Raw genomic sequence first — 24462 nt, forward strand, 5'->3', positions numbered from 1 at the left:
CGTTGCGGAGCAACAGGCTCCAGATGCGCAGGCTCCGCGGCATGTGGGATCTTCCCGGACCGGGACACGAACCCGTGTCCCCTGCATCGGCAGGCAGACTCTCAACCACTGCACCACTAGGGAAGCCCGGGAGAAATTTTTAAAACCAGAAAATAACTGGTAAAGATACTACCTAGGAGAGAAGGATAGGACATAGAAGTTATTAAGCGGGGTCTTGGGGGTTGAGGTGGATGATTCAGAAGAACACCTCTTCCACTGAGAAAAAGCAGAGAGCCCTGGAGGTGGGTTTAGAAGCTGAAGAGACTGTCGGCAGTGGGAGGGAAGTTGAGCTAATTAATTTTCTCATTTTGGTGCCATGAGAACTTATTTCCATTGAATCAGGAGAGGAAGGTTTGTTTCTGGTTCCCTAAATATTATTTAAGGAAAAAAAGCTAATCTTTTATCCATATAAAATAAGTATAAAAGTGAGATTTAAATAACCATACGTCTTTTTGTTGAAAACCTGACTTAATACGTCCAAGACCTTGCTCCTTTCAACCCCTCTATCTCACCTACCTGTGAGAATTAGACAATGTCACAGCCCTCGAACCTATTCCACCACAACTAAGCTACTCACACTGTTACCTGTACACTCCCCGCCACAAGGCATAAGCAACACGCAGCCGGGCTTCTTCAAGAGTCAGCTTCTCTGGCTCCCTGGCTGCCTCCGGGTGGGGTGAGCATTTTATTATCCGTGCTTGGTGGTCTTCTAGGCAGAGCACCCCCTTTCAGTGTAAATTACTGGAAGTGAGTCCTTCATCTCAACTCACTTTCACTGAAGCCTCACACTAGGTCACTTGGAGGCACACATGCAGCCTTCCCACCCGATTGGCCGTCCGCCCCACGGCCTTCGGCCTCTGCAGACTTCAGAGCGGAGCAGCCCAGTCACTTCTGGAACCTTCCCAGTCATGCTGGGAAAGGAGTATTTGCACAGGTAAAGAAAGAGACTGACAGGGAATCTGTGCAAGGATATTTTCACAAATTCGATACGTGATGTGAACATATTTCACATTCTTAGATTTCTAAGAGATCACTGCTATAAATATGGGCTTTCTGTGCCTCTCAAAATCTTTATCCTATATCTAGACAAGGGCAGCCGCAAGCCGTCACTCGTAAATGAACATCAGATAAAACACTTTTCTATAATGATATTATTCCTAAAGATATTAATGAGTACTTATTAAATAAAATTTTAATGTAACGATAGACCTAAGAATATTAAGATAATGGAGTATAAGTTCATTATGTATTCCTAAGAACCTATAAAAATAAAATAATTATTTTTAAGTGAAATAAGCAAAATGAATATCAGTGATTATTACATTCGACCATCTGAATAAAATTTTTATAGGGGTGGCTAGAGGGCTAAATAGAAATATAAACACATACACAATATAAAAAAACATACAAAAAATACTACTTCAAGTACGTGTTTTAAAAAGTTGTTTACAGCCACAGTGGTCCTCTGCCCTAGGCTTACCATGACAGGGACGTGACAGATCTAAACGCTATTACGGTGAGAGGTGCTCCCCTTCCAACCACAAAGAAATCAGGAAACAGAAACAAGACGAGGTTCTGGTCTTCTCGCCACAGCTACAGCTGCGTCTTGCAGAGTCGCTGGTGAGTGTCAAGCCCTCCCTGGACCCCACCGGCACACAGGCAGCTGTGCCATTAGACCAGGCTGCTCCCGTGCCCATCTCTTTCCATGGCAAGGACAAGAAAGGGGGAACCCCACCTTGAAGGCCCAGTGGCCATGGAAAGAAGAGACAGATGGCTCATGGTCTCCACAGGCCCTAGACGTGCGCTGAAGAAAACTCAGGCCCTAACAGACAGGCAGGCAGACAGGCAGACCAGACCCCTTTCTCCCACTCTGCTCCATCAGCCTAACTCTACACACATGCCCCAACCTCCAAAATGGACATTTCAGTTAAATATTAGTCACTGGAAAGCGGGGGTTTAAAATAAAGAAATTCACTTTGTAAAATGTTTACTCTTTTGTATGACTCTAGATTTTCCGATATGCTTGCTCGTACCGAAGAGGAAAACTTACTGTTTATGTGATCGATGTAGTAGACACCAATCTGAGGGTCAAACCCGGCTTCCCATCCCCACGGCAGCTCATCACCAACACAGTCAGCAAACGACAAGGGCTTCGTCAGCCTGTAACAAACCAGAATAAAGGTACAGGTGATTCTTTCCATCCAACCGCGTCTGTTTAAATCCAGCAGCCTACCCACGTGCTAAGCATCCAGGCTGCGTTTCCTTTTTGTTCTTGATTGTTTCCAGAGTTTGCACTACTGTGTCTGAAATCTTTAAAGAAAAAAACAACAAGGCTGAAATGCAGAGATGAATATCCAAAAAAGTAGCAGTAAGTCATAATACCCTTTGGAATGTTCACAGCTTCAGATTGGGAGACAAATCTGTACAATAAATAAATAAGGCCATCTTAAATCAGGGAGAACGCCAAGCTGAGGGGTCAGGAGGGCTGGAATCTAGCTTGAGCTCTGCAGCTAGATAGCCATCTCAGTGAAAAGAAAAGTTTGTCCCAGCATTCGAGTACCAGCATCATGGGAATCATCATACCAGTACCTCTAAGACGAGGTAAGCATCAGGCTACACTAACTTCAGATTTGGACGCTCTACTATATATTAACTCGCCTGCAAGGTCCACAAAGAGCTCTCCTTGACAGGAGAGACAATAGATCTTATTTTTATACTTATATTTTTATACCTGTACTTAACAGTCTCTCAACAAAATATTTAATGGAATCAAACACACAAAGTATTTCTATTATCAATGTGATCTCACCTTTTGAAACTGCCTTAAACTTTCTCTTTAAGCCTTAAAACTAATCGGGAAACTAGTTACCTAAGCAGAGTACAGGTTTCAGAGTTAATTATGGGTTGATTTTCTCTCTCACTTCCTTCATGTTCGCATCTGAGATTTTCCCTGGCTGTTAAAGCAGCTGCAGGCAGGCCAGCACCACAGACTGGTGACCGCCCTGCTGTAGGGTGGCCAACCTCAGGTGACATCTCTGCTAATTTAATGCACTGGCACCACCAGCACAGTTCCTACGTATGACATCACCTGGAGTCTCTGTGATCCATGCTAGTGAATATCAATGATCTCATAGTGCAACTGAAATACAGGTCGTTCCCAGAATCACATCACTTTCATCAGAATAATGAACTGTGTCGTGTACCCTTCAGAACGCTGGGAGAAAAACATGAAAAGGAGGGAAACCCTTTCTTCCCAGGTGTGGCCTGCCAACAGCCCTCCTCCAAGGATGTAAAACACCAAGGGATGAAAGAAAGAAGTGTCTCCTTTTCTCTCAACCTTCCCTAAGCATGAAATCCGCTTCTGGAGACGGCTGCAGGGATCCTGGCATTCACGAACACCGGCTGACTCAGTCACCACACTGACTCACCGTGAGACCTCCTGACTGGGCAGCTCTCTCTACCTCAGTTTCCTTCTCTTCATTTTAAGTGGTGATCACACCCCCCATCTTCTCCCTGCAATTTAACTACCTGCTAAGATTAATGGGAGGATGAAAAGGGATTAACTCAGAAAAGTGTCTGGGACATGGTCAAGCAGCAGTCAGTAAATGTCAGTGACTGTGAATCCAAGCATCACACGTGAATTCTCCCTCTCACCCTCCAGAGGAACCAAGTCTGGGAGCACAAGGCACAGCAGTGTTTCTCAAAGTCTAGTCCTCACAACCAGCAGCGTCCACATCTGGGAACTGGTTAGAAACAAATCCTTGGGCCCTCTAGTATAGTATATGCCTACAGGATCAGGAACTCTAGGGCCCAGCAATGTATGTTTAATCAAGCTTTCCAGGTAATTCTAGAGAATTTGGCTCAGAATTTAAGAACTTGAAATTCGAGATCCAAGGGACCTGGATTCAAACGCTTGTTCTGCCATCTTACAACGTGGGGCAGGTTATTAACCTGAAAAGCCCCTGTTTTCCAATCTATTATTTTTTAAAAAGGTAGGGACTGGGGGAGATCATGAAGCTTAAATGAGAACCAAACGGTGTAATGCCTGATAAGTGGAAAGCTTCCATAGGCAGTAGATGAGTGAAATGAATCTCAGACATGTTAAGCAATGCATCCAAATATGGCAATCTGCCATATTTGCTTTGCAAACCTGGGGTCGATTTGAACTTAATCTGAGTCCCAAAACTGGCTCTTAGAATTATGCTCAAATCCCACCTTATATCATAAAAACTGGGCAGGAAAATTGAGTTTTCTTTTGACAAAGGAATTAGATACTATGTACATCAAAAACTCCCTGGGACTTCCCTGGTGGTGCAGTGGTTAAAGAATCCGCCTGCCAATGCAGGGAACATGGGTTCCATCCCTGGTCTGGGAAGATCCCACATGCCGCAACTAAGCCCGTGCACCACAACTACTGAGCCTGCGCTCTAGAGTCCATGAGCCACAACTACTGAAACCCGCCCACCTAGAGCCCATGCTCTGCAACAAGAGAAGCCACCGCAATGTGAAGCCCGCGCACCGCAACGAAGAGTAGCCCCCGCTCGCCGCGACTAGAGAAAGCCTGCGTACAGCAATGGAAACCCAATGCAGCCAAAAATAAATAAATAAATTTATTTTTAAAAACCCTCCCCACACCATGGAAAGTGGCCTTGTCTTCATACTCTGTCTGTAAGACTGAGCTTCGACCACCTGATTAGACAAAGCCCCTTGCGTATCATTCTGCTTGACGATTCTCCTTCCTTAAACTCCTCTATCTCTGCTGTCTAAAAGGCACATGAACCCTAAAGAAATAAAGAAGAAGGAGACATGGAAATGGTACGTATAAATGACAGAAGAGAGACATTACACAAGTTTTGTCCTGGCACCAAAGCAACATGTTTAAGCATGAGTACGATATGAATATACTTATTACTTTTAGAATTAGAAGTCACAAAAGTTTCAGAACATGCAGTATGATTACAAGTTATGGTAACTGGATTACACTTGGAAATAACCCATCTTTTCCTATTTATTGGTCAACAGATAATAAGCACTTTATTAACTGTCACTGTTCTAACACTAGAATTACACCTATAAGTGAACTCAGTTAAAAATTCAGGCGTTTCCCGTATGGACACCAAGGCGGGGAAAGTGGCGGGGTGGTGGTGGGATGAATTGGGAGATTGGGATTGACATGTATACACTAATATGTATAAAATAGATAACTAATAAGAACCGGCTGTATAAAACATAAAATAAAATTAAAAAAAAAAATTCAGACGTTTCCATTCCTGGAATTTTAACGTAAAAGCTTCCTTGCGGCGTTACTGCAAAAATCAGTTTAATACTGTATTTTCTGTATCTGGATAAATACAGATCTTTTCTCCACACCCTCTCAATAAGTAAAACCATTAAATACATATTTATAAATGTCAAATTTTTAATTCTTATCCAAATTATAAAACATAAATAAAATAACATTCTCAGATACCAAACAAAATGAATCACTCAAATATACTGCTATCCTGATAAAGAAAACATATTACTATGATATACTAAGAAGTAACATGAAACAAAAATAACAGATGTATTCCAAAATTAGAAACAAACATGACTTAGAACAAATACGGTGAGCAGAAATGTTGATTAGCTTCTAAATTCCTTCCTCTTGTTTTGCACAAGGAACCTCTGAAACAGTCAGTCTTACCTTGATGTTAAGGAAGTAAAAAATGGACGGAGTTCGTCGGTTCCCCACAAAGGAGCAACAGCATGCGGAAGGCCTGAAATTACGGACCATCTTTATGCGAAATTCCAGAGATTACTCTTTGCTTAGAAAACAGTCTTCCTTTGCACCGTGACTAATGTGAAGAAAATGGCAATTTACTGCAGCACTTTGCCACAGTTTACATACAAAATTTGAACTTTGCAAGGTATTTCCTCTCCTTGGGGGCATTATATCATTCTTTTATACAACCTGTCATTTAGTATTTATTGTCAGGCCACGGATCCCTGTCCTGTGACATGAGATGCCACACACAGATGAATTTACTCTTCCCAATTACACGACGGTGAATACTGCTGCGTGTGCAAGCACACAGCCCGAAACGATGGCTTTGCGCTAACTGCGACCGAGTTTGTGCTTATTGCACTAAGCGAAACGGCACTTGACAGAGAAAACCATTTTCAGGTTAATAAAACTCTTGCCACGGTTCCAGCCTCCCAAATGTACAGTTCAGCTTGAATGTTAAAGGTCTGAAGAGTTATTTTTCCTTCACAGCATCTGCTGCTGCTGTCGTTTAACTGAAACTCAAGGCAGAGTTCGCATCGTCGACTAGGTCTCTGATCGCTACAGAATCGGCCCACATAAACCCGCCTGAATTGCTCCAAGAGAACGGGGAAGGAATTCAAGATGAGATTCACAATGTGAATTTTACAGGGAGGGTAAAATACCAGAAATCTCTCCATAGTTCTGAGGGAATTTTAATTTATAATGTTGCTGATTAGTCCCCTAAAAACAACTTATCTGTTTTGATCACTATCCTAGGCAGGGAAACCAGCAACGCAAAGGAACAAAATGAGGGGAATGCCAGGGATGAGTGAACAGAGGCAGCAGGAAGAAACCGGCTTTTAAGAATACAAACCTCTTCAGAGGAGGGTAACGCAGTTAGTTCTGGGTCTTTGGGGAAATTAGCTTAAATTCTTCTCAAAGGGTCACATCAGACAGGAGAGAACTGCCAGATGGGCAGGCCTGGACCTGGGGCAATGGACGCGCTCAGGAGACTGCTGCCCTGGGTTTGAACGGCTCATGCAGGGTTGCTAGCTGGTAAGTGGCGTCTAACTGGGCTCATTTCTTTAGACTGAGTCCATCATGTCCTCTTGGACCTCCTTGTGCTCAGACAGGTGTCCTCTACGTGGGCTCTAGATCTGGTCTTCCTACAGTTTATACCCACTGTGCCAAAGAGCATCAGTTTAATCCCTCCTCCACGTGATGGGCTTTCAAATATTTAAACACAACCATCTTGTTTCCCAAGTCTGCTCGCCTGGAACACGGATGCCCCATCCCCTCTCCGTTTCTCATATCTCTCCTCCACTCAAAAGCCTGCCCATCTCCTGCCCTTAATCCCATCCGCTTCTACCTGCTCTGCAACTTCACTCCATCTGTTATTATCAAGGGTTAATCTCCTCTCACATAGCTAATGCCTTCTCCCTCAGCCTACAGATATACAGGACTCAATACCCCCTACCCTTCAAAACGCCTTCCCTCAGATCTCCCGGCTCCTCTTTTGACATTTGCTTCCTAACCGTTCACTCTATCTGACCTAGGGATTTTAGATCTGGAGGACCTAAAATCTCCCTTATGCCACCTAACCTAATTCTCTAATTCCTTCATGAAGAGACTCCTGAAAGGCAACATTTGTGAGCAATCACCTTCGAAAGTGCACACGGCTTGTGCTGTTGCTTTGGGGACCCAAACATTACTTGTAAAAATGTCAATAACAATATTCTATGTAAAAAAGGTCAATTTTTACATAATTATCCTAATAATATAAAACATTCACTGAGTGATTCCCATGTACCACACATGCTTTCATGTCTATAAATGTGTGAATTAAATCCCCATAAACCTCCGCAAAGTAGATACAATTATTATCGCCCTTTGAATACCCTGTGCAGGAATAAAAAAACCCCAACTTGGGCTTCCCTGGTGGCGCAGTGGTTGGGAGTCCGCCTGCCGATGCAGGGGACACGGGTTCGTGCCCCGGTCTGGGAGGATTCCACGTGCCGCGGAGCGGCTGGGCCCGTGAGCCATGGCCGCTGAGCCTGCGCGTCCGGAGCCTGTGCTCCGCAGTGGGGGAGGCCACAGCAGTGAGGGGCCCACGTACCGCAAAAAAAAAAAAAAAGAAAAAAGAAAAAGAAAAAAAAAAACCCAACTTACTTGTAATGAAACAAGCCTGTGACTGTACCGCACACACCTCTCTCTCTAGTCAAAGTTTGTGGTTTCCAGCCATGAAGTTTCCATTCCTGTGCAGGATGTGGCCATCACTACTGTCATTCCAGGCACGGATTTAACTATTGATATGCTACTTGGATTAACTAGCCACCAATTTCTGGAAGAAATGGCAAGAAAGGAGTCCCTTTAAAAAGTTCTGGAGGGAGGAGGTGGGAGTGGGCCTGCGCTTTAAGACGGCCCTGCAGATGAGGGACAGAGTGCTCCTGCTGCCTGAGCACGTACATGGCGGGGCCCACGTCATCGCGGGCCTTTGTACCAGAAACCTTCGCAGAAGAGGCTCCAAAGAAGTAAAAACTAAGACCCGATCACAGGAGAGAGGAAAAACACACACCAAGGACACGCAACTCTTAAATTCTTTAGGGATCTGACCAAAGATCAAAAGCAGCTTTTAAAAAATACTCTCTTCACATGATCTGTAGACTGAATAGCAATTTCTAGGTAAAACTATATGATTTATACATATAGTATGTAATTCTTAAACAGGAGGTTATAATAGGATTCCATTTAATTGTTTATATTGTCTGCCTCCTTTAGTTAAAAAGAAAAGGTGGGGGACTTCCCTGGTGGTCCAGTGGTAAAGAATCGCCTTCCAATGCAGGGGACTCGGGTTCCATGCCCGGTCAGGGAACTAAGATCCCACACGCCGCAGGGCAACTAAGCCCGCGCGCCACAGCTATTGAGCTCGCGCATCTCAACGAGAGAGCCCGTGCCGCAAAACTACAGAGGCCACGCGCCCTGGAGCCTGTGCGCCGCAGCTAGAAAAGAGAAAACCTGCACGCCACAGCTAGAGAGAAGCTCGCGCGCCGCAACCAAGACCCGACACAGCCAAAAAATAAAGAAAGAAAGAAAGAAACTAAATTAAAAAAATAAAAGAGAAGTTGGTGCTAACAAGGCCAAAATTGTGGATGCCATCTCCCACAAGGGCTCTTTAATACAACACTGGCCCAGAAATGTTGAGTTACAGCAGTGGTTCTCAGACCTAAGAGCACATCCCACTCATCTGAAAAGCTTATTAAAACAGATTACTGGGCCCACTCCCAGAGCTTCTGACTCAGCAGATCGGGGGTGGGGCCTGACCTACTAGGATTTGCATTTCTGACAGCTTCCCCAGTGATGCTCATGCTGTTGGTCCCTGGACCACACTTTGAGAACCGCTGGTTAAAGGGCACAAACTACAGCCTAATACACCCAGGTGATGGAGAAAAGGAAAACAAACTGAATTTAAAAAGGAACCTGGGACTTCCCTGGTGGCGCAGTGGTTAAGAATCCGCCTGCCAGTGCAGGGGACACAGGTTCGAGCCCTGGGCCGGGAAGATCCCACATGCCGCGGAGCGACTAAGTCCGTGCGCCACAACTACTGAGCCTGCGCTCTAGAGCCCACGAGCCACAACTACTGAGCCCACGTGCCACAACTACTGAAGCCCGCGTGCCTAGAGCCCGTGCTCCACAACAAGAGAAGCCACCGCAATGAGAAGCCTACACACCGCAACGAAGAGTAGCCCCCGCTCGCCGCACCTAGAGGAAGCCCTCGCGCATCAGACCCAACGCAACAAAAAATAAATTAATTTTAAAAATTTATTAAAAAAAGGAACCTGGCGACAAAAGCCTATGCTTCAGAAATATGTCTACTGGGGCTTCCCTGGTGGCGCAGTGGTTGAGAGTCCGCCTGCTGATGCAGAGGACACGGGTTCGTGCCCCGATCTGGGAAGACCCCACATGCCGTGGAGCGCCTGGGCCCGTGAGCCATGGCCGCTGAGCCTGCGCGTCCGAAGCCTGTGCTCTACAACGAGAGAGGCCACAGCAGTGAGAGGCCCGCGTACCGCAAAAAAAAAAAAACAAAAAAACCAAATACCTCTACTATGAAAACTATGAAATGTTTAGACAAAATTAATGGCTTAATAATTCTCAGATTTGGGCCACTTCATTTAATTTTAAGTAAACTTTTTTTTCCCCTCAAGGAACATTTAAATAATTTTAAAATAAGTTCTTTAAAAGAAAGGTTTTCTTTTTCTCTCATATATGAAATACATAGTAACAAGTATTCAACATCATTAGTCATGAGGGAAATGCAAATCAAAACCACAATGAGGTACTCACTAGGGTGGCTATAATTTAAAAAACAGAAACAACAAGTGTTGATGAAGATGCAGAGAAATGGGAATGTTGCGCATTGTTGATGGGAATGTAAAATGATTCAGCCTCTATAGAAAACAGTTTGGAAGTTCCTCAAAGAGTTAACCATAGAATTACTGCATAACCCCACCATCCCACTCCGAGGCAAATAACTAAAAGAACTGAAAAAAGGTACCCGAACAATTACATGTATGCACATGTTCACAGCAGCACCATTCACAATAGTCTAAAGGTGGAAAGAACTCAGACTTCCATCAATGGATGAATGGATAAACAACGTGGTATATTATTATTCAGCCATAAAAAGGAATGAAGTACCTATACATGCTACAGTGTGGATGAACCTCCAAACATTATATTAAGTGAAAGAAGCCAGAACAAAGGTCATATATTATAATTCCATGTATATAAAATATCCAGAATAGCTAAATCCATGCAGACGGAAAGTAGTTCAATGGTTGCCAGGGGCTAGGGAGAGAGGCAAATGGGGAGAAAGTGCTCAACGGGTACTGGAGTGATGGAAATGTTTTGGAACTAGACAGAGGTGATGGTTGAACACCACTGCGAACGTATATATGCCACCAAATTGTTCACGTTAAAGTGGTTAATTTTGTGTTGTGTGAATTTCACCTCAATAAATTGTTTTTAAAAATTAGTAACAAGTTATAACAACGTCAAGACTCCAAGTGAATATTTGGAGTAAGTAAAATAATAAAAAGATGGGAAAATGTTCAACTTCACTAATAATAAAAAGAAATGCCAAATAAAACAATAATAAGGCTTAATTTTAAGTCTATTAGGATATCAAGTTTTTGTTTTGTTTTGCTTTGTTCTAAGGATGAAATTCAGTTCTGGTGAGGATATGGGAAATCAGTTACTTTCGTTTACTGCTGGTGATTCTGTAACTTGATACATCCTTTTAAGAAACAGTTCGGCAGTATTAAAAAACCATTAAAGTCTTGATTCCACGTAACCCAGGAATGCTACTCTTACACAGTGTCCCCTGAATCCTGTCCCGCCTGACCACCTCCACAGAGACTCAGGAGTCACCTCAGGCACCTTTACTACACTCTCATTTCTCGACCAGCTTCTCAAAGGCAGGGCCTCTGCACACGTCTCTGCATCTCTAGCCCAACGCCTTCCTCGTACACAGTCAGCATAGAATCAACGTTGACTGAGTGGGTGCAGATTAGAAAGGAAGACAGAAATGAAAACAGGGACACCATGGAAGAACTGTCATTTTTTTAAAAATGTTCAATTTACAAAGATGTAATGGTAAATGCATTTACTAAGAAAACAATATGAAGGTTGATATTAAGGTGATAGTTGACAAACATGTTTCCTGACCATGGGACAGGCAGGATACGAGAAAAAAACCTTTCAAAACTGCATCAAAATATCTGGTCCTATAACTTACTTTAGTTTACTATAATTATATTATGTATCATAAATGAATAGCTAAACAGGGAACAGATTCTTAGTTACGAAGAGGTAAAAGAATTTATTTCAGGTGTTTCAATAATTCAGCAAGTTTTTAAAAAAAAGTATCTTACCCTACAGAAGAAAACAGAGAGGTCAGCAAACACTTTAACCTGAACCTCATTTCTCTGCTAAGTGCCAAGAAATGTTTGCTTGTTGGATTATTTGGTTTTGGAAAATAGTTTGAGAATTTAAGTGGATATGCTGGCAAAGAAGGTAGGAATGTTTGAAAGAGGAAGAGGGCTAAAGAGATTATTGTCCAAACAAACAAAACAAAAACCCACCAAGACTGTCTTGTCCTCCTCCCTAGACTTTAAACAACACACAACCAACAAGGATTTCATCACAGATAATAACTGTTCAAGAGCCAGGACGGGAAGAAGCGGGACACTCACCCAAGAGAATGTGCTCCAGTCACAACAACAAAGGACTGACACACGACCCACCCACCCCTCAGCACGCACAGGACCTTGTTAGATGCAACCTCTCTCTTAGAGAGGTCAATTAAGTGATTTAAATGAACCAGTATTACTTTTATCAAAACTTAAGGAACTGGGAAGATGTTTTTTAATCCCTAAGACCTTAAAGGAGAACCCCAGTTAACAATATGTTTCATTCTAGGCTATGTTTTTCTTATATAAATATATACATATGTATACCAATGCACATAAAATATTATGCACATTTTTACAAGATTGGAATAAAACTAAATAAACTATACATATACTATAGTTTTGGGTCCTACCTTAAAAAAATACAGGTAATACATTCTCATTATGAAGAATACGTAAACTAGGCTAAGCTATTATTAAAGTCCCTCCTTCATTCACCTGTAGAATGCTACATACTGCAATATTCTGGTATCTTATAGTCCACCTATAAATTCATAGACTTTTACAAAACATGCAAATAGGCTCACACCATGCGCATTTTCTATGACTTTGTTCAGTTCGCAATATAAGTAAGAAATCTTTCAATGAGCATACATATAGGTTTACCTCAATCTTTTACTGAGTGTATTACAGTCCATTATTTAACTATTCATCAATTAATAGACATGAGTGGCAACTTCCTTCAAGAGAAACTAATGCTTCAAAGAACTTGCTTGTAAATGTTTTCAGCTGTGCAATTTTTTAGACTAAAGCCCTTGGAAGAGTCAAAGAACATACACCCTTTTTAAATTTCAAAATCTCAACATGCATTAAAGAGATGTTAAAGACATACTAGCATTTACGTTTTTACATTCTGATAGTCTCCTCCACATGGGCTTTAGCGATTTGCACTCTCATCCACAAGGTAAGCGAGGGCTCATTTACCCACATTCCACCACCTCTCAATATGATCGTTGGAGGGGGGAGCAATCTAGTAATTGCTAGTAAGGTTTGTAACCTTTCTGTACGTTTATTTACTTCTTTTGTGAATTGTCCTTTTTAAAATTGTGTTGTTTGTCCTTCTTAATGATTTGTAGCAACTTTTAACATATTTTGGTATTAATCCTTTGTCAAGTGGCAAATATTTTTTCCAAGGATATTACTTATCCAAAAACTTTGTTTATGATGAGTAAACGATTGATTATTTAAACGTGTTGGGCTAATTGGATAGCCAGTTAGGGAATAAAAGCTAGATCCTACCTCTTTGTTACAACAAAATTAATTCCAGATAAATCAAAAGAGCTATACGTGATACATGAAACTAACTGAAGTATGAAACCCACTAGAAGGAAAGATATAGAAGAATTCTTTAGGACTTCTGGATTGCACTCCTTAACCCAGTGTTTCAAACTGTAGTCCCTTAAAACACTTGCCACTGAAAATAAATACAGTGACAACAAAATCATACTCTAAAATTTTAGCGAATTGCTGGCAGCGGTTTGGAGCTGATGGTTTGCTCACTTGGTTGAAAAGGCAATTAAGTGTCAGAAAGGTGCTAAAGACATAGTAGCACCAAACAGACTTTCTCCATGATCTAATCAGAAGACTTGAAAAGTGAAATAGATGAAAAAAAAAAAAGACTAAAAGTTACTTAACGGGATGTTCCTATTCCACTGCACCTACGTTGGGAACCATGGTCCTAGGTCAATGGAAGACACCCAGCAAGGAGCGGCAGACCTGGGACAAGTTTTAATTTAGGAAAGTGAACCCGAGAGTGACGCCCTGGGCAGGTTAAAGCAGCGGTTCTCAAAGTGTGGTCCCTGACCCAGCAGCATCAGTACCGCCTGGGAACTGGGTAGAAATGCAAATTATCAAGCTCCTCCCCCAAAACTACTAAATCAGAAACTGGGAGGCTATGGCCAAGCTCTCCACGTGATTCTCATGCCTGTGAGAGCTGCTGGGCTGGAGAGGCTGAAACAGACCTCAACCTTCCCTTTTACCATCAGAGAGTAAGCAACTGCAATGATGAGGAGAAAGGTGGCCAAGGTGGTGGCGGCGCGGAGGGCTGCGGGAAAGGAAATGAGCGGATTCGAGGCTGCCTCCGAGGAGAAAAGGTTCCTAGTCACGGGAGACCCCCCAGTCACTGGATATTTGAAAGCAGAAGGTGGATAACGAAAAGTTGGGGGTGTTACGGAAACAGGGCACTCACTAAACGTGAAAGCAGAAATGATAAAGTCTACAATGCTTATGGTTTGGCAGTTTCAAAGGAGCGTAGTGATATCAGCATGGGTAAGCAAAATGAACAGGAACAATTAACTTAAAAATATGTTGTGTGTGAGGCGCCAGAGGGACATGCAGGTAAAATGAGGACTAAAATTTCCATGTGGAGATCAGATAATGGATGAGATTAATGAGCCAGGCAAGGCCTTGGGATGTGCCCACATTTAATGGGACAGTAAGGATGCTGAGGAAACTGACTTCAAATGGAAGAGGAAAAAAAAAAAAACAACAACCCACTCCAGCCTCTAATCTTTTCATTCCTGCCAATAGGAAGTAATAATAATAAAACTACCAACAAAGGAACATTTCATTCATGCGCCCATGAGGTCACCCGACGTTTACTGAAAGCCTCTTTCGTGTGCTGGGACACACGAGTCGCGAGAAGCATGGCTCTCGTCCCCAGCAGCTTCTCCAGACAAACAGTGCCTGTCCTCTAGGTGGGAGCTGCGGGGTGGCATAAATCACTTCCCCAGTGGTAGCTCAATGTTTGCTTTGGAGACGAATGCACTTGGACTGTGCCTCTTTGTGGTACCATGGATTAATACCAGTGGGCTAGTCTTTCTGACATTGGGTGGAGTGTAGGGGAACACAAAGTCGTCCTCGTAACAACAACACAGGGCTAGACTCCCTGAACCAAAGCACCCATTTCTCTGTCTTTTAAGTGCAGAGACTCCATATTTGTTAAGAGGGAAGTAACCTTCCGAGGCCAGGAAAACCAGCTGCAAGAGCCCCCATGGACTCGATCTCTCTCCTTTCCACACACTAAGTCCATGGTTAACTACCCATCTTCACGTCCCTGATCACATTGACCACAGGAAGCAGTTACAGGTCATGCTGGAATTTAATAATCCCAAGCCTAGCTTTTTTTTTTTTTTCATAGGATCACTGAAGTTTAATGTATATACCAGAAAATTTGCCCGTTGTACGTGTACAAATCAGAAAATTTTAGTAAATTTATAGAGTTAAAACCACCACACAATCTAAGTGTAGCACATTCTGACCACCCCCGAAAGATCCCTTATGCCTATCTGCAGTCTGTCCCTGCTCCACCCCTACCCCCTGCCCCAGGCAACCAGGAATTTACTTTCTGTCTCTGTAGATTTACCTTTTCTGGAATTTCATACAAATGGAAGCATGGAAATTTGTGCTTTCTTGTGTTTGGTTTCTTTCATTTAGCATGTTTTTGTGGTACACCCATGTCGTCTGAAGATTGATTTATCTTTCTTCCTTCCTCCCTACGACCTGTCTTGTCCACTTCTGGAGTCCTTGGTGCCTAGAACAATGGCTGGTACTCATCCAACACGTGCTCAATGACTGTCCTTTCCGCGGACCACTGCATCTGCACTGATGGATCCCTGGCAACCACACTCTAAATCCCTCTCAGGATACGAGGCTTTTGCACTGAAAAGCACCTCATTCTGGCTCTGAGTACAACTAACACAAACCAAAAGAATCACGGATTTTTTTTTTTTTTAAAGCTACAGGATTGGAATTCTGAGAATCAAGTATCAGAAAACTAAGAAATGTTCTTACGCAGCCCAAGGAATGGCGCTAACATGCTACAAATCAATTCCATCCCCAGCATTTGCTTTGCTAGTTAAACACATGATTGGATTTTTGTAACTTATAGGAAGACTTTCTTTGGTGGTATTTCCTTGTGCCTTCCAGCCTCTGTTTTCCTCTGGCACAGCACCAGATCCTCCAAGCACTAAAAATTAGACGTATGGAATGTCAGGAATGTCTGATAACTACACTAACTTCAGAGCTCAGCCATTAGTCATAAACAGAAATGCCCTTTGAGCTCACTCAAATTCAACTCGAAGCAAACAAAAGTCATGAGGCTGAGTACTGGCAAAGCGTGCAGGCTGCTGTGGGGTGGGCTGGGAAGGCTCTAAATATAGTTCTTCATCGCAGCAAAGACAAATACTGCTTCGTTATCGAAAATGTTAATACGCTGAAGGTGCAAAGCATTGCTCGGTGACGTTTTCAATTGGTAGCACCTGAGTTAGAAACACAAACCATAAAAATTACTTTATAAAATAAAGTCTGTCCTATTCCCATATACTTTCACTAACATCTCCTTAACAGGGCCTCATCTTCAGTTATTAATCCAGCTCTACAGGTGCTGGTACTGTTCAAGATTAATTAAAAGAAAGAATACAAACACCAAAAACTTTGAGGAACTGTTCTAATTCGAAAGAGAAATAACAGAGACCTCCCTGGCGGTCCAGTGGCTAGGACTTGGCACTTTCACTGCTGGGGCCCGGGTTTGATCCCTGGTCAGGGAACTAAGATCCTGCAAGCTGCATGGTTCACCCCCCTGCCAAAAAAAAGAGGGAAATAACAACCAATTGTAGCACGTTTATCTCAAATGGATCCCAATTTTTAATTTTTAAAAAAGGATAAAAGAATTCTTAGAACAACTGGGTAATTTAAATATACTAGATGTTATACTAGATATTGGATGATAGATTTTAGATGACATGACAGGATTTTAAAAATTTTCCATAGTTGTAATAATTGATACTATGGTGAGTAAGGGAATATTTTTTCCTTGGAAGATGCATGCTGAATTATTTAATGGTGGAGGGTCATAATATCTGTAACTCACCTTCCAATGTTACAGCAAAAAAAAGTAAACATAAATACAATACACACACAAAAAAAAAATAAAAAATAAATACAATACAATACACTCATATATTTAAAGAGAGAGGGAGGAGAGGATAAAAGAAATGTGGTGATAAATTATTTGTCAGATCTACAAATTTTTCATAATAAAAATTTAGGAGGGAAAAAAATCCCTCATTAAGGAAATTCCAGTAAACACAACAGATTGAATACATGTTTGCCTACACTCCGTCTAGAAAACTGCAGAAAAAGGATTTTAAAAAGTCATAAACACAGAAGGACAAAGGGCAGCTCAGAGGACATGAGCCACAAAATTTGGGATTGTGGAAAGCCGAGTGGTAACTGAGTTAGCTGACGGAGAAACAGGAAACCTAAGTCAGCAAGAGAAAGCCGAGCAGCTGATTGATTCATACTGCAAACCCTTGAAAGGCTCTGGAATTCCAGCATCAAGGACTTCAGACGGCTGGGTGTGGCTGTGGAGGACTGGCCGGAAGTCTGTTAAGAAGTAGCCAGCCCCTCAGCCTGCCTTTGCTCAATCTGGGTGAAGCTGAAGGTTTCCTCTCTAGAGAGACTCAACTACAAAGATTCTGGACTTCCTGGCAGCTGGTACAGCTGAAAGAAGGCGTACCTTACTGAAAACACGAGCATTAAGGGACTGTCCACGCACTGACCAGTGGGGTTCCCGGACCCCCTTTCCCCACTCAGTTTTCAGAACCACTGGTAGCTGGTCTTACACTTGCTAAGCACGAGATTGGTGGCGTTTTTCCTGGGAAAACTAACAAGCTCAGAAGAGATCTATTGACATTAATACCTGGGAGTGCCCTTATAGGAAGGGTGGGCCAGATCACTACATGACTAAGCCTCACCCACAATATAGAGCTTCCAAACTGCTTTTTATGGCTCATTCTTAAATATGACTGATAGCTGTATCAGTCACGACAGGCTAGGTAACGCTCTAATAAAAAACAATACCAAAGTCTCAGTGGCTGAACACAACAAACACTAATTTCCCACTCAAGCCAAGTTCAAAGTGGTTCTGGATGACTCCCCCAGGCAGCTGGCCTCCACAGTATGGCTCAGGATTCCAGGATGCATCTCGGGTGACTGGCACCTCCACTGTGATACTAGGTAGATAGCTAGGTAGATAGATAGACAGATAGATTGATAGATAGATAGACAGATCTCAGTCCATCAGTCTTCTGGGCTGGGGATACACGTACACCCATACTGTTCACATTCCACAGCCAAAACACATCACATGGAGGCAGGGAAATTAATCCCCTCATGTGCCTGGAAGGAGTGGAAGAACCAGAATGATCAGTATGAGCTATTCTAATGCATAAGTTAAGAACACTAGGTCTCTAAAATAAAAGCAGAATCTAAAACAAACACACTAAAACAATGAATCAGACAATTTAATGCATAGAAGAAATTTTCAATTTTGTTCAGACAAATTGAAGAAAATTTCAATAGCATAACAGACCATCAAACAATAAATATTTGGAGAAAGAAATTTAAAACCCTTGGTAATGAACAATACGATAGAAGAAATGAACCTATCTATTGAAGCGTTAGAAGATTAACTTAAGAAAATTTCCCAGAGAGAAAGACAAATAGAAAGGAAAAGATAGGAAAACTGGAGGACCAGTCCAGGGGGGTCTACTATCAGAGTAGCAGCAGTTCCAGAAAGAGAGAACAAAGTATACATGAAGGGGAAGATATTATCAAAGATGTAATACAAGAAAATTTCTCTTAACTGAATGACTGGTTTCTTGAATATAAACAGCCCACCCAGAAGAATCGTTAAAAAAAAAAGACCTATGTCAAAGCACAATATTGTGAAATTTTAGAACATGGAGGCAATGAGAAGAGTCTAAAAGCTTCGAGAGGAACCAGGTCACCAAAAAAAAAAAGAAAAAGAAAAATCAAGAATCAGAAAGGCTACACACTAAGAACAAATTTTCTGAAAAAGAAATAAAGAAATTGATCCCATTTACAATGGCATCAAAACCAACAAAATACCTAGGAATAAATTTAACCAAGGAGGTGACAGATCTCTACTCTGAAGACTATAAGACATTGAAGACAACAGAAACAAATGGAAAAGTATCCTGTTTTCATGGATTGGAAGAATTAATATTGTTAAAATGTCAGTACTGCCAAAAGCCATCTACAGATTCAATGCAATCCCTATCAAGATAACAAGGGCATTTTTTGAAGAAGTAGAGAAAATACTCCTAAAATTTATATGGAACCACAAAAATACCCTGAATCGCCAAAGCAATCCTAAAAGAATAGCAAAGCAGAGGCATCACACTTCCTGATTTCCAACTATACTTATAGCTATAGTAATCAAAACAGTACAGTACTGGCATAAAACAGACAAACAGACAAATGGGACAGGATCAAGAGCCCAGAAATAAACCTAAGCATATACAGTGAACTAATATTTGCCAATCGAGATAATAATACTCAATGGAGAAAAGACAGTCTCTTCAATAAAGGATGCTGGGATAACTGGATACTCACATGTGAAAGAATGAAATTGAACCCCTATCTTACAACACTCAGGAAAATTTACTCAAAATGGATTAAAGACTTAAATGTAAGACCTGAAACCATGAAACTCCTAGAAGAAAACAGAGGAATAAAGCTCCTTGATGTGAGTCTTGCTAATGACTTTTTTGATATGACACCAGCACAAGCAACAAAATAAAAAATAAACAAGTAGGGCTACATCAAACTAGAAGTTTCTGTAGAGCAAAAGAAACCAAGAAGAAAGGGAAAAGACAACTTATGGAATAAGAAAAAATATTTGCAAACCATATATCTGATAAGGGGTTAATATCCAAAATATGTAAAGAACTCATAAAGCTCAACAGCAAAAATAAACAAATAACCCAGTTAAAAAGTAGACAAAGGACCTGAATAGATCTTTTTCCAAAGAAGATATACAAAGGCCAACACATACATGAAAAGATGCTCAACATCACGAGCCATTAGGGAATGCAAATTAAAACTGTGATGAGATATCACCTCATGAGTGTTAGAACGGCCATCATCAAAAAGACAAGGGATAACAAATACTGGCAAGGATGTGGAGAAAAGGGAACCCTTGTGCACCACTGGTGGGACTGTACAGCCACTATTGAAAATAGTCAAAAAAATTAAAAATAGAACCACCATATGGTCCAGCAATTCCACTTCTGGGAATACATCCAAAGGCAACAAAACACTAACTCCAAAAGATATCTGTACCCCCATGTTCATAGCAGTATTATTTATAATGGCCAAGACGTGGAAACAACCTAAGTGTCCATCAATGAATGAATGGGTAAAGAAGTTGTGCTATCTATCTATATACAGCACAACTATATTATATATATATATTATTCAGACATAAAAAAAATGAGGAAATCCTACTACCTGTGCCAACATGGATGGACCCTGAAGGCATTAGGCTAAGTGAATTAAGTCAGACAGAGAAAGACAAATACATATAAATGATCTCAATTATATGCGGACTCTGCAAACAAACAAAACACCAAAAAAACCTCATAGTAAAGAAAAAGAGATCAGACTTGTAGTTGCCAGGGGCGGAGGTGGGGGAAAGGGGGAATTGGCGGAAGGTGGTCAGAAGGTACAGACTCCCAGTTATAAGCTAAGTAAGTACTAGGGATGTCATGTACAGCATGGTGACCACACTAGCAGCTAGCAGCTAACACTGCTGTGTGATACACAGGAAAGTTGTTAAGACAGTAAGTCTTAAGAGTTATCATCATGAGACAATTTTTTCTTTTCTTCCTTTTCTTTTTATTGTGTCTATGAGATTCAATGTGAGCGAGTCAAACCTATGGTGGTAATCATTTCACAGTACGTGTAAATCAAACCATCACGCTGTATGCCTTATACAGTGCTATATGTCAATTATTTCTCAATAAAACTGCGGAAAACAAGAATCGTAAAGGCACCGGACTTCCCAAACACAAGGCTGGAGGCTACAAGTCAGTAGAGAAACATGGTCCCATTTTTCAGTACAAATTATTTCCAATCTGAAATTGTATCCCCAGGTAAAATGTCTATCAGGTATGAGAGTAGAATAATGTGGCATTTTCTGAGATGCATAGACTCAACAAATTTCTCTCCTATGCCCCCCTAAGGCAACTCTACCCAAAGGAGAGAAGAAAGCAAGAAAACTGGAAGACATGGGATTCAAAAATTAAAGTATCTTAATTTCTAGTAAATGGAGATCCCAGGCGCGTATGACCCGTGCAGCAGTTACAGTTACATGACTCACCAGGCTGAACTGGAAACCAAGAATAGAAGGAACAGCAGGTGTGAAACTGACAGAATACCTGTTGTGTTTAAATGTACTGAAAGGAGATTTACAATTCTGGCAGCAAACTGGTGATGGGGACATAGAAAATTAGGTCAATGGAAAAAAAAGAGACAATTATTAACTACAGAGAAAACCAAAGGAAATTCAGCTGAGTACACTAGATTGGTCATCCAGAAACAATATTTACATAGTCATAAAAATGTAAATATTGAATACTGATTTATTTACAAGGTGATATAACGCTCCAGGATGATGAAGGGAAGGGAAATGTGTACATGGGGAGGGCACCCAGGAGAGCTGAATCCTCACCCCGAGTGGGACGTCAATTCTCCAAATCTACAGCTAAGAAAATCAAGACATATACAAGTGTTATTTAAAAATACAGAGGTAGGGCTTCCCTGGTGGCGCAGTGGTTGAGAGTCCGCCTGCCGATGCAGGGGACACGGGTTCGTGCCCCGGTCCGGGAAGATCCCACATGCCGCGGAGTGGCTGGGCCTGTGAGCCATAGCCGCTGAGCCTGCGCGTCCAGAGCCTGTGCTCCGCAACGGGAGAGGCCACAACAGTGAGAGGCCCGCGTATCGCAAAAAAAAAAAAGTACAGAGGTAAATACCAAAAGAAACAATTAAATATGTAAAAGTGGTTGACTCTGGGGAGAGAGAATCATGTATAGGGAAGAGCAGTGGGTCGGGGACTGCCGATGTGCTTGAGAACCTATAATGTTCATTCATCATTTACAGATAGAACTCTGGCTAAGATAAAGTTGTAAAATCTCCCATAAGTTTCCAATTTTAATTCCAAAAATCAGAAAACTTTCTGTACTGTCTCTTTTTACTGATTTCAAATTTATTCTTAGAGAAATCTCACCTAAAGTTTTACATTTTTTAAGTTTTTTGAAGTTACAGTTTGTTAAAGTTACATTTGCTCAGAGCTTAAAGTATTTTTCTCCCGGTACGCTAAAGCACATCACCTAAAAATCAGAAATTATTACCAATGTAATCTTTTAGTAGAAACTAAGTTCTAGTGAATCAAACAAAACAGAAAATATAAATATTATACCTTGTTCTTCTGGGTTTTATTTGGAAGCCCCTGTTACATTCAATACACTGTTGAGAGATACCAAATAATATATATGAAAAATATTCTGGAAAGTGCATAAATGCTTTTATTTCCATTTCCAGAGGCTGAAATCTAACTGGAAAGATAAGGCATATGCAGAAACATACACAACAAAAGGCAGTGTGTGCTAGGAACCATGTGAATGGTACAAAGAAGCAATGAAGGCAGCTGATTAAAGAAAGTTTCCATCTGGTTGCATCTGAAACAGTGGTTGTCACGCTACGTTCTCATCAGTTACCTTCTCTCTCCATTTTATAAAGCAGAAAGACAAATTAATCTGAAGAAATGACTCTTCCTATGTTCCCAAAGTGCACTTCCACATCCGCGTGTTGCACCTCCAGGGCTTCCTTTTAATTCTCCCCGTGCCTGCCCTGAACCTGGCAATAGTGCTCTCCTCCTTTCCCCATCCACTACCACAAGCTCCTTCCAGATGACTGCAACTCCAGGCCCTCAGAGCCGCAAGTCTGCCCTGGAGCCTCTGCAGCTCTTGTCATTCACCTGAAGATCATCCTCACGAAGGTTTCTGAATGTTTAATTTCCACACCCTCCGAGCCTCAGGCTGGCTGGCAAGCCGGTCGCCGCTGTGACTTCAAGTGTCTGCCTCCTGAATCGGATGTTTTCAGCCATGATGGGTCAAAGAGGACCCACTATTTTCTAGAGTGGAAATCATTCTCTGGCCAGCACAGCAACTGTTAACCTGATGTTTTTGTCTTCTTAAGCGAATAAGCATCTGGACTGTGCCATCTGGAATATTCCTCTCATCATTACTTCTGCTGTGGCTTTATGCTCTTTTTGTCCAACAAACCTACTACTGTCTTTTCTGAGTACCTTGAAAATCTATTTTCCAAAAAAATCATCCTTTTGAAGTATGCTCTTCTTTTGAAGCTCAGATTGGTGTCCATGAGAAACTATTGATTTCATAGTCACTTCCCTACTTAGGTGAACAACTACCTGATCGTTTATATTAAAGTAAGCTAGAATCAGGTTTCAAAAGTTTCTGGCGTGAAAACATATTATTTTGATAGTCATACTGAGTATTCAACCGTTAGATATTCAGTAATTCACTGGTTTACAGGAGAAAGTTGTAGCACTTAACACTTTGTTTCTTTACACCAGGTCTTGAATCTTCAAAATTACTTCCTTTAATACAAAAGCTACGTGATATAAACAATTCTGGTTTGTATGCATCAAGATATTCACCCCATTGTTTGGGTATATGAGGGTCGTTCCAAAATTGTATTTCCTCAGGATTTCTCTGATGGACATCTAAAAATATAATAATAAAAATAAAAAATATACAAAACACACTTGTCTTTCCTTCTTCAAACCTTAACAGCTTTACAGTAACGCATCTAATTTCAATGAGTATCAATAATGTGATTATGTAATTAGAGTAAAATAAAATTCTCTCAGGCCAATGATTTGTACGCTTGTACTTGATCAACTTTGTTAACTTTAATATTTCCAAATGTTTTTAAAAATACAGATATAGACTTTATAATACTTCATGCCATAAAAAGATGACATTTCATATTTAAAGATAATTTTTAAAAACTCTTGTATTTCTACACATGCCATAATTTAAAATCCTATTTCAATGCGTGAAAATGGTATCTATCGTCCTTGTTTTAGATTTTTGTCCTTGATGATTTCCACTGCAGCCAGCATGCACCCTGACACTCAGTGACAGACAGGGAGGGAATGAATGGCTTAACAATCTCCTCCTTAACGTTTGCTTTCTTCAAAGAATTTCTAGGCACTAGACACTTAACAAAAAATAAGCTTTGACACCCTTGACGTTGGAGTAGACATTTTTACTTCATCACAACCAAGCCGAGACACAGAGACAATGATGTGACTGGGCCAAAAGTAATCGCAGAGTCCCCCGAAGACAGCTCTATAGTGAACTGAAAAACCTACTACACCGACAATCAGAGTATCTGGGTTTGACCCTATCTCTTCCAATAGCTTGCTGGGAGAGCTTTAACACTTAGCAAGTTCTTTGATTGTTAGTTTTCTTCAACTATAAAACAACAGGGTTTGATTCAAAGATCCAAAGTCAATTCACGTGCTAAATCTTAATG

The 24462-nt window shown here is 41.3% G+C and overlaps 1 protein-coding gene across 2 annotated transcripts in view; it reads right to left on the reverse strand.

Moving 5' to 3' along the window:
* WWC2 (WW and C2 domain containing 2) overlaps nucleotides 1-24462 on the reverse strand; it is a 166614-nt gene that overhangs the window by 77896 nt on the left and 64256 nt on the right. For both annotated transcript variants that reach the window (XM_060001212.1, XM_060001211.1), the window contains exon 2: nucleotides 2090-2199. In XM_060001212.1, coding sequence (XP_059857195.1) covers nucleotides 2090-2199 — 110 coding nt within the window. The remainder of the gene's footprint in view (nucleotides 1-2089; nucleotides 2200-24462) is intronic.

The sequence above is a fragment of the Delphinus delphis genome, chromosome 21 (genome assembly GCF_949987515.2).
Source record: "Delphinus delphis chromosome 21, mDelDel1.2, whole genome shotgun sequence".
Taxonomy (NCBI): domain Eukaryota; kingdom Metazoa; phylum Chordata; class Mammalia; order Artiodactyla; family Delphinidae; genus Delphinus; species Delphinus delphis.